An 11,176-nucleotide genomic window follows, 5' to 3' on the forward strand; every position below is an offset into this window, starting at 1 on the left:
ACAAATAGTCCTCTATTTATAACCATTTGTTTAGTGACCGTTTAAAGCTAAAATGGCCTGGGGAAAAAGGGATTTAAGGACTTTTTCACACGATGCAGCCCACAGTCAAAATTAATTATTATTATTTATTAGATTTATTAATTAAGAAGAAGAAGATGATGATGATGATGGAAGGGACCTTGGAGGTCATCTAGTCCAACCTCCTGCTCAGGCAGGAACCCTATACCATTCCAGATAAATGGCTGTCCAGTCTGTTCTTTAAAATTTCCAGTGTTGGAGCATTCACAGCTTCTGGAGGCAGATTCTTCCACTGATTAATTGTTCTAACTGTGAGGAAATTTCTCCTTAATTCTAGGTTGCTTCTCTCTTTGCTAAGTTTCCATCCATTGCTTCTTGTCCTGGCTTCAGGCACTTTTGAGAATAGCTTGACTCCCTCTTCTTTGGGGCAGCCCCTGAGATACTGGAATAACTGCTATCATGTCCCCGCCCCTCGTCCTTCTCTTCATTAAACTAGACATACCCAATTCCAGCAGCTGTTCCTTGTATGTTTTAGCCTCCAGTCCCCCAATCATCTTTGTTGCTCTTCTCTGTACTCTTTCTAAAGTCTCGACATCTTTTTTACATCGTGGTGACCAAAACTGGATGCTTGGCAACTGACTCATATTTATGACGGTCACAGCATCCCGGGGTCATGTGATCCCCTTTGGCGAACTTCTGAGAAGCAAAGTCAATGGGGAAACCAGATTCACTTAACAGCAGCGTTACTAATGTAGGAAAAAGAGAAGCCCAGATTAAAATAGTCTTTATTCTTAATATTAAAAGGAGGCACAATATTATATTTCCCCTAAAGGAGGAATGGAGAAAAAAACTCTTAACAAAGGCAGAAAGCAGCCCCAGTTCTCCTGCTACAGGATGACGTCTCAAGCAAAAACATGAAGAGGCCAGTCTTTAGGTTAGGAGACTGTAATCCCTTCAAACGTTGGAATTAAGATTGCCAGGAGAAATATCAACAACCTAAGATATGCAGATGATACGACTCTAATGGCAGAAAGTGAAGAGGAGCTAAAGAGCCTCTTGTTGCGGGCGAAGAAGGAGAGTGCAAAAGTTGGCTTGAAACTTAACATTAAGAAAACCAAGATCATGGCATCCGGCCCTCTCAATTCCTGGCAAATAGATGGGGAAGAAATGGAGGTAGTGACAGATTTTATTTTCCTGGTTTCCAAGATCACCGCAGATGGGGACTGCAGCCAAGAAATTAAAAGACGCTTGCTCCTGGGGAGGAAAGCCACGGCAAATCTAGACAGCACACTAAAAAGCAGAGACATCACCCTGCCAACAAAAGTGCGTATAGTCAAGGCTATGGTCTTCCCAGTTGCAATGTATGGCAGTGAAAGCTGGACCATAAGAAAGGCTGAGCGCCAAAGAATCGAGGCCTTTGAACTATGGTGCTGGAGAAGAATCCTGCGAGTCCCTTGGACTGCAAGGCGATCAAACCGGTCAGTCCTAGAGGAGATCAACCCTGACTGCTCTTTAGAAGGCCAGATCCTGAAGCGGAAACTCAAATCCTTTGGCCACCTAATGAGGAGGAAGGACTCACTGGAGAAGAGCCTAATGCTGGGAAAGATTGAGGGCAAGAGAAGAAGGGGACAACAGAGAAGGAGGTGGCTGGATGGAGTCACTGAAGCAGTAGGGGTGAACTTAAAGGGACTCCAGAAGAAGGTGAAGGACAGGAAAGCCAGGAGGAACATTGTCCATGGGGTCGTGATGGGCCGGACACGACTTCGCGACCAACAACAACAACGACAACAATCCATTCAGAAAGAGCAGGTCAGTTTATTCATCAAATAAAGAGCAAACTACTACAAAAAAAGATGTTGAGACCTTGGGAAAAGTTCAGAGAAGAGCAACTAAAAAATGATCAAAGGCCTGGAGACTAAAACATATGAAGAAGGGATGCAGGACTTGGGTTTGGCTGGTCTAAAGAAAAGAAGAAATAGGAGTGACATGATAGCAGCGTTCTGGCATTTGAGGGGCTGCCACAAAGAAGAAGGGGTCAAATTATTCTCCAAAGCACCAGAGGGAAGGATGAGAAAAAATGGTTGGAAACTGACCAAAGAGAGAAGCAACCTGGAATTATGGAGAAACTTCCTAACAGTGAGGACAATTAACCAGTGGAACAGCTTGCCCCCAGAAATCGTGGGCGCTCCATCACTGGAGGTTTTGAAGAAGAGGCTAAACAGTCCCTTGTCTGAGACGGTATAGGTTCTCCTGCTTGAGCGGGGAGCTGGACTAGAAGACCTCCAAGGTCCCTTCCATCTCTATTCTATTCTATTCTATTCCAGATAAGCAACACCGTTAGGCAAGCCAAAGGTTGACAAGATTAACTCAGGCAAACAACCTAGGATTTGCATTTCCCCTCTTGCCTGGAGAGCCAGCCATGACCCCATAGGAATCTGGCAACTATCCATTAGCATAATAAAGGACACGTTCTTGCACTGGAAGAGGCATCTATAAAAACAAAAGTCCCAAAGACTTTTGTATCAAAAGCCACCCACTCTCAGCTCCATTTTGCCGGCTGTCCCAGAACGGCATGCTGTTTGTTGCTGGTTCTGCTCCTCAGTCAACAAGAACCCTTTTTTCCTCAGCAGCCTCCATTTTTATTTCCAGCGTCTTAGCCTCCATCTTATTTACTTCCCGGCTTGGAACTGCACCTGCTTTTTTCTTTTCTTTCAGCACTAAGTTAACAACTGCAATGATTCCCTTAAGAGCTGTGGCAAGAAAGGTCGTAAACCTGGGACAAAACTCACTTAATAGCTTCTCCTACTTAGCGATGGAGACGTTGAGCTCCATGGTGGTCGTACGCTGAGGACCGCCTGTGTTTCTTAATATTTGCACGTGTCTTCAAGGACTTCCAGAATAATATTTCGATTGTGGGGTTTGTGAATAAGCTACTTTTTGCACGAAGGGCTTTGCCTCAAAGGGGAAAGAAGGCTTGCTGATCTTCAAAATGTCCCTAAACAAATAGTTGTAAGTTGAGGACCTTCCATATGGAAAACCCAGGCTTGCTAGGACTGTGGATAGATAGGGCTTCTCTAAGAGGGAAGAGACCCTGGGTTCAAATGTGACATCTTTTATGATTGGGTACATGAACACATGCAGGCCCGTGGTTCCCCAGCCAACATGGGGAATCCTGGGCGTTGAAGTCCACCCGTCTTAAAGCTGCCTTCGTAGCCAGCATGGGGAATTCTGGGCGTTGAAGTCCACCCATCTTAAAGATGGCTCCATAGCCAGCATGGGGAATTCTGGGCGTTGAAGTCCACCCGTCTTAAAGATGGCTCCGTAGCCAGCATGGGGAATTCTGGGCGTTGAAGTCCACCCGTCTTAAAGATGGCTCCGTAGCCAGCATGGGAAATTCTGGGCGTTGAAGTCCACCCGTCTTAAAGCTGCTTCCCCAGCCAGCATGGGGGATTCTGGGAGTTGGAAGTCCACCCATCTCAAAGCTGCTACTACCCTAGATTGTAGCAAAGCCAAGGAACTCTGTACATCGCTCCAGAGTTTGACAGAACTAAATGGCTGGATTTAGTTATCTTTCTGAAGTTTCTCATCCTGGTTTGACCGGCGAGATTTGGTAGACTTGAGGTAGTTGGTCAATTTCCATCAGAGAAAATAGACCCCCTCCTGTTCTTTTTTTTTTTAATTGGATAGCTCGGCCCTTTTTATGCTGCATGACGAAGAGCTCAAGGGAATTTCAGCGGATCAAGATGGGGCTTTCATTATTCATGACCGGACGAATCAAACTCGATGATTCAGACATAAACAGAAGCTCTTAGTTAATGACCCCACCAAGCCAACCCAACACCTTTTGTTAACATCTAAGATTATGGATGTCTTGAGGAGCTTGGGAAGGGTCTGTTCCACACCCTTCAGGCCAACGTGGAAATCCCCCATTCCAGGATCCCATTCCTGACCTCCTGCTTCTAAATTGATCGATGTCAATGACCCCCTTCTGAGTCCACTCTCTTCCTCGAACAGCGTGAGGTTTTCTCCTTTCGATATCTCTGGCACTGCATTAACTCCCATTTGATCTTCTGAATTATTCATCTCTGTGGAAACATTTCTGGGCATGGATGTCTTTTAAAGAGACATTTTGTCCCTGGCAGTTGGACCTCTCTTTCCAGAAGTAATCAAAGTCTTTCAGAGTCTCGTAAACAGAGACCTTTCTTTCTCCGCTCGTCCAAACCTCTCGTTTTTGGGTGCGATTATGGGATTTTCTTGCGAGGATTCCTCGCTCGAGCATCGATCCGTCAGAAACTGGAAGACGGGCTTTCAAAGATCGGCAGTTAAGAGTAACTTTTTTTGAGCCGCCTTCGGCTGGACTGGATCCAAAAAGCTCGTTAGCTTGCAAGCTTTCAAGGAAAACACATGTTTTGCACGGACGGGGCAGGCTTCGGTGGAGATATAAAAGGACTGAGCCAGGGAGCGAGGCAGTTGGTGGGACTGAGTGACAGCTGGAAGGCAGAGAAGAACGATGGAGCTCTTGGCAAGAGGCAAAGACGGACCCCCGTTGGATCAATAGACCAAGGGAGAGGGTGTTTGGAGACTCAGATGTCAGCAAGCTCAGGAGACATAGATAACCAAAAGGTGGAGGACAATCTTAGCTTAGACAACCGGTGAGAAAGGACCAAAAGCAGAGAGAAGGCAGACATATGACGTATACACTGACGGAGAGGTCCTATTATTATGAGCAACAGATCTTGCGCTGACAATTCCCCTTTTCTCCTGCCAGAAAAGAACCAGACGGAAGACTCAATGGGAGGAGAGGAGACTGTTGATGGCAAAGAGCAGCGTTTATTCCTCCCCACCCTATGAAAAAGCAGAGCAGTTGTAGAGTCCCGTACAGCAAGAAGACTCGAGACTTATCTGCGATCCGAGGATGTAACGGGATGCGTGGAGATCTTGGAGCTGCAAAGCTTGGAAGACGGGCAAAGGGAATAATCAAGGGGCAAGTCTTCCTCCCCCGAGGAGAAACAGGACACGGCCCCCGAGCATCGTGAGAGAAGGACGAGTCTGGTGGAAGGGTTGAGAAAAAGGCAATCGTGGAAGGTAACCAACCCGAAAAGATCATAATCGACTGGACGGGACAAGTGAACTGGGCTGTAGGGAAAGAAGGGGGGGGTCAGCAACTTTGCTCCTATGGCCCGTGCTCCGCCTTCCCCTCTGACCCCCAGCAACATTCCCCGCAACTTAAGCTACATCGCCGGCTTGTACGAGAGGGCCTACTATCGCACGGCCCGTCCGAGCATTGCAGAGGATTCGGGAACCGAAGGCTCCGAATCCGAGTCCGAAGGCCGGCCGCGAAGCAGGCCCCAGAGACGTCGCCATCTCTTCAGGGGACCCAAAAGGAGGGGAAGACGCCGGACTCGCTCTGCCCCTGCTCAGGGTCGGAGCCGAGGTGCGTCCCGCAGCCGTAGCCCCGGGACTCGCAAGAGAGTCCGCTTCGCCGACTCGTTGGGCCTGGAGCTCATCAGCGTACGGCAGTTCTGGCCCAACGACCTCCCGCAGGTGCCAGAGAGGGTCCACAATCAGCTGAGGCGCGATTCTCTCAGTCACTTTGCTCCGTGTCTGCCGTTCTGCCCGCCGGTGAAGGTAATGGGGTCGGTCCCGCCCGGAAGCACCTCGGGGGGGGGGTGGATTTGGGTGAGCCAAAAAAAAAAAAAAGTTAAAACTGTGCAATTGATTCGGAGTTTACTTTTCCCCAGCAAAGGAGAAGAACGGCGTGTTCATTTCCTCGAGCGAAAAAACAGGACCATTTTGTAACCAGGTCTCGGGAAGTCAAAAAATGTCCTCCTTGCCACAGAAATAGTGCTACCTCCAGTGTCCACACGGGGGCGCTGTTGTAAGCCAGTTTTAAGCAAGATACCATTTAGACTAGAACAGACTACTTTATTGGCCAAGTGTGATAGACGACAAAGGTTTTAAAAAGGTGAATTAATATATGGCCGGTCTCTCCAGATTTAGAGTTTGAGTCAGCAAAACATTAAGTTTCTACCTGTATAAAATAAACTTACAGGGCTCCACAGGTCCAAAAAAAAAACCACCTCAAGATGGTAATTACAGGTTAAAGCTCTGCAGTATTTTTAAATGTTCATTGCACATAAAAAGCAGGCAGCTTTGACTACATCAGTGTGACCCACATTCTCCATCTTTTTTTTTTTTTTTTGGACCGTGCCTTCCAGATTTTACCCCTGTAAAATCTTACGGGTTAAGTTTTACTGGTGTTAACAGCATCTTTAATTAATGTAGAATAGAAGGAGGGCTGCAAAAATCTAGCCATCCATGAGATGGCCGCAGTTTTCTGTACTGCTTTGCTCATGCTATATGTTGCCGGACCCCTGTACTGTGAGTGGCTTAGTCCATTGGAGAGAAAACAACAAAGTCATGAAAACAAGGCTAGCAAATTTAAGCCTGCTGAATAATGCCCAATCTAGAGAAGTTACGGCTAAATCAGGAGCTTTATCCGAGGAATACAGCTCCCATTACTTCTTCTTTTTTTTAAAAAATGTCAGTGCATTACAGCGTTGCAAACCGGCCTTGAACCGTTGCAAAAGATCTGAATCAGGAAGCAAAGAAAAGCCACGGGAAAACAATTTCCAGGAATACTTAAGTACAATATAGATAAAGGCTTAACGGTTTTTGCTGACTCAAACTCTAGATCTGGAGAGACCAGGAACGTATTAATTAATTCACCCTTTTTAAAACCCTTGTTGTCTTATCTCAACTGGCCAATTGTACTGAAGTATTAACTACAATCCTTCAATGTGCACCGAGAACATCCGAAGGCTTTAGAGATCCAGGTTGTGAGGAAAAGCAATAATCGGTTAAGAACGCTAGTAAGTAGCCACGGTTTCGGCTGGCAAAAGTCTGGGTTTCGCAATTCAACGTTTTCTCTGCTGATCTTTCCAGCGCTGCTTTGGGGTTTCAGGATCTATTGATCGAAAATCTGTTGATCTATTGACTCCTAACGTCCTGGAGACATTCCTGGGTCTTAAGTTATTCTGCCTAAAGTAGAAAAGTAAGAAGTGTTATAAATCGTGCTATGCTGTGCGGAGGACTGTTCTATCCCACTAGCTCAGGGGTAGGCAACCTTGGCTCTTTTATGACTCATGGACTTGCAACTCCCAGAATTCCTGAGTCAGCATAGCTGACTCAGGAATTCTGGGAGTTGAAGTCCATGAGTCATAAAAGAGCCGAGGTTGCCTACCCCTGCACTAGCTTAAAACGCCTACTTCCTTGCTCCAAGTGAGGCCCCTGGGTCCTGAAAAACTACCCTAAACAGAAATATGTAATTTAATTTCTTCATTTTAACTGATTATGGAGCTTCAGGGGGAAAACTTTGCTGTCATATCCTCTCTCTCTCTCTCTCCCTCCCCCCTCCGTCTTCCCCATCTTCTCATTCTCTCTCTGTTGACTTGCTGTCTCCTATCTCTCCCCCCACCCCCATCTTCCTTAGTTTTCCACCTTTCCCTCCCTTTTTAATCTCTCCTGACCTGTCCCCCTTTCTGCTCTCCTTTTTTTTTTCTTGCCTCATCTCTTCATCCTTTTCTCTACAAGCGCGCCAGCTGGAAGGCTTGGTTAATAAAATTATTAAATAAATAAATAAAATATAAATAAAATTATTATTATTATTATTATTATTATTATTATTATTATTATTAATAATAATAATAGCTCAGTTTCATTCCCATTTGCAATCCCGCTCAAGGAGAGCCTGATTCCCTTTATTCCAGGTTCCCCGCTTATAAGAACATATTCTCTTATGTTCCCCATCACCTTATCTTATCTATTCCACTACATTTCCTCCTGATTCTTCCTCTTCCCTTGCGATCCCTTATGGTTCTCCCCATTTCCCTTCTTCTATACTTCCTAGACAGGATTTTGATCATTTGCTCTCTTTTGGTCCCTTTCGCTTTGCTTCCTTTCCTTTCCTTCAATCTCTCATATACAGGGAGTGCAGAATTATTAGGCAAGTTGTATTTTTGAGGATTAATTTTATTATTGAACAACAACCATGTTCTCAATGAACCCAAAAAACTCATTAATATCAAAGCTGAATATTTTTGGAAGTAGTTTTTAGTTTGTTTTTAGTTATAGCTATTTTAGGGGGATATCTGTGTGTGCAGGTGACTATTACTGTGCATAATTATTAGGCAACTAAACAAAAAACAAATATATACCCATTTCAATTATTTATTTTTACCAGTGAAACCAATATAACATCTCAACATTCACAAATATACATTTCTGACATTCAAAAACATAACAAAAACAAATCAGTGACCAATATAGCCACCTTTCTTTGCAAGGACACTCAAAAGCCTGCCATCCATGGATTCTGTCAGTGTTTTGATCTGTTCACCATCAACATTGCGTGCAGCAGCAACCACAGCCTCCCAGACACTGTTCAGAGAGGTGTACTGTTTTCTCTCCTTGTAAATCTCACATTTGATGATGGACCACAGGTTCTCAATGGGGTCCAGATCAGGTGAACAAGGAGGCCATGTCATTATATTTCCTTCTTTTATACCCTTTCTTGCCAGCCACGCTGTGGAGTACTTGGACGCGTGTGATGGAGCATTGTCCTGCATGAAAATCATGTTTTTCTTGAAGGATGCAGACTTCTTCCTGTACCACTGCTTGAAGAAGGTGTCTTCCAGAAACTGGCAGTAGGACTGGGAGTTGAGCTTGACTCCATCCTCAACCCGAAAAGGCCCCACAAGCTCATCTTTGATGATACCAGCCCAAACCAGTACTCCACCTCCACCTTGCTGGCGTCTGAGTCGGACTGGAGCTCTCTGCCCTTTACCAATCCAGCCACGGGCCCATCCATCTGGCCCATCAAGACTCACTCTCATTTCATCAGTCCATAAAACCTTAGAAAAATCAGTCTTGAGATATTTCTTGGCCCAGTCTTGACATTTCAGCTTGTGTGTCTTGTTCAGTGGTGGTCGTCTTTCAGCCTTTCTTACCTTGGCCATGTCTCTGAGTATTGCACACCTTGTGCTTTTGGGCACTCCAGTGATGTTGCAGCTCTGAAATATGGCCAAACTGGTGGCAAGTGGCATCTTGGCAGCTGCACGCTTGACTTTTCTCAGTTCATGGGCAGTTATTTTGCGCCTTGGTTTCTCCACACGCTTCTTGCGACCCTGTTGACTATTTTGAATGAAACGCTTGATTGTTCGATGATCACGCTTCAGAAGCTTTGCAATTTTAAGAGTGCTGCATCCCTCTGCAAGATATCTCACTATTTTTGACTTTTCTGAGCCTGTCAAGTCCTTCTTTTGACCCATTTTGCCAAAGGAAAGGAAGTTGCCTAATAATTATGCACACCTGATACAGGGTGTTGATGTCATTAGACCACACCCCTTCTCATTACAGAGATGCACATCACCTAATATGCTTAATTGGTAGTAGGCTTTCGAGCCTATACAGCTTGGAGTAAGACAACATGCATAAAGAGGATGATGTGGTCAAAATACTCATTTGCCTAATAATTCTGCACTCCCTGTATAGTACTTATTTTCCTCATTTCCCTGTCTAATGCATCTACAATCCTACCCGTTTTTCTTATCTTTCTGTATTGTTTTTCTTCCCATCAACCCAATATCCCTCTAATCCCATGGTTCTTAAGCTGTTTGTCCCGATTACCCCTAACCTAGTCTCCGATAATCTTATTACACCCGGAATCTTCTTTTGGAAGCATCTCGGCAACCATAGCCCTAAACCAAATCCCCGACTCACAAATGAGCAATTGCAAATTTATTCATCACCCTCAGCATATGCCCCAACTACCCCAGTTTAAGAACCGCTGTTCTAATCCTTAGGGTAAGGCTGTGATTGCATGCTCCAGGGCTGCCATTTTGACTTTTTTGACCTTCTATGCCATATCCCCCTGCCTCTAACACTGCAACAAAGCCCCAACTTTCCTGTTTCTTAACCCTCGCTTTCCCGTCGTTTACCTCCTCAGGAATCTTTGAACCTGCAGACTCGGCTGCTGGAGCCAATGTTCCCAGATCCTCTGAGCATGCCTGATTTCCTGCCACGCCTTCTGGCCCAGTGCGTGCTGCTGGAGGGGGTCCGGGCTGAGGGATCCTGTGTTTCTGGCACCATCCGTGTGCTCAACCTGGCCTACGAGAAAAGGGTCTCAGTGCGATACACTTGGGACTTTTGGGCTACCGAGCATGAAGCTCGGGCTTCTTACGCCGCCTCTGCAGGGCGGGACCGGGACCACGCTGACCGCTTTGCCTTCCGCCTGCCGCTGCCACTTCCTCTCTCTGTAGGAAAAGTGCTCGAGTTTGCCCTCTGCTATCTGGTGGGAGGGAAGGAATTCTGGGACAACAACCAAGGACGTAACTACTCTCTGCGGCCTCCTCCGTGCGTGGCTGAAGAAGACGAACTCCCCAGCCCCATTCAAGATTGCTGTGAAACTGGCTGGATACACTTTTTGTAGAGAAGAAAAGACGAGGAGACATGTTGAAACTTAAGTTTGATGGGAAAAGTGGACAATCTAGGATGTTGAAATCCGAAGGCATGCAGGCACACAGCCACAAACACCCCAGACTTGATTTCGGACATTTGGATTTGCTTCCTTTTTCCCAGCATGCTTTTCACTAAGCCCAAATTCATGGCGTATGGCTTTTGCGATCTCCGACAGTGCATTCACACGATCCCGGAAAATTGACCATCGTCTCGCACGGAGGGCCGCTCTTTGTTTAGACTTGATGACTTGCTTGCAACCCAAATCCAGTCCACCGTGTCGAGGTTGAGTGGGGAAGTCACCCTATGGCGCGGGGTGTGTGTGTGTCTCCTTCAAGTTAGAAAAGATCAAGGGCAGAAAATTTCCATGAGGGAAGGGTCAAAAAAAAAAGTCAAAATGCTAGCCACAACGATGTCATCAAAGATCCGAGTTCTATTCTCCCATCCTATAACCTAACGTTGATCGCCTGGAGATTTTGGAGAGAAAGGGATCAAAGTAAAAAAGAATAACCCAAAAGCAACGAAGATGATTAGGGGCTGGAGGCTAAAACTTATGAAGAATATGTTAGCAGGAATTGGGTAGGGTGCAACTAGCTTAATGAAAAGAAGGACTGGGGGTGACATGATAGCAGTCTTCCAATAT

The 11,176-nt window shown here is 45.8% G+C and overlaps 1 protein-coding gene across 1 annotated transcript; it reads left to right on the top strand.

Moving 5' to 3' along the window:
* Positions 1-5,193: 5,193 nt before the first annotated feature.
* PPP1R3E (protein phosphatase 1 regulatory subunit 3E) lies at positions 5,194-10,507 on the top strand (the record flags this gene model as incomplete). The annotated part of the gene is made up of 2 exons (XM_083378699.1): positions 5,194-5,646; positions 10,025-10,507. The coding sequence occupies 2 exons, from the start codon at positions 5,194-5,196 to the stop codon at positions 10,505-10,507; spliced, it is 936 nt and encodes a 311-aa protein (XP_083234825.1).
* Between the last annotated feature and the right edge of the window lie 669 nt (positions 10,508-11,176).

The sequence above is a fragment of the Vipera ursinii genome, assembly GCF_947247035.1.
Source record: "Vipera ursinii genome assembly, chromosome: Z".
Classification (NCBI taxonomy): Eukaryota; Metazoa; Chordata; class Lepidosauria; order Squamata; family Viperidae; genus Vipera; species Vipera ursinii.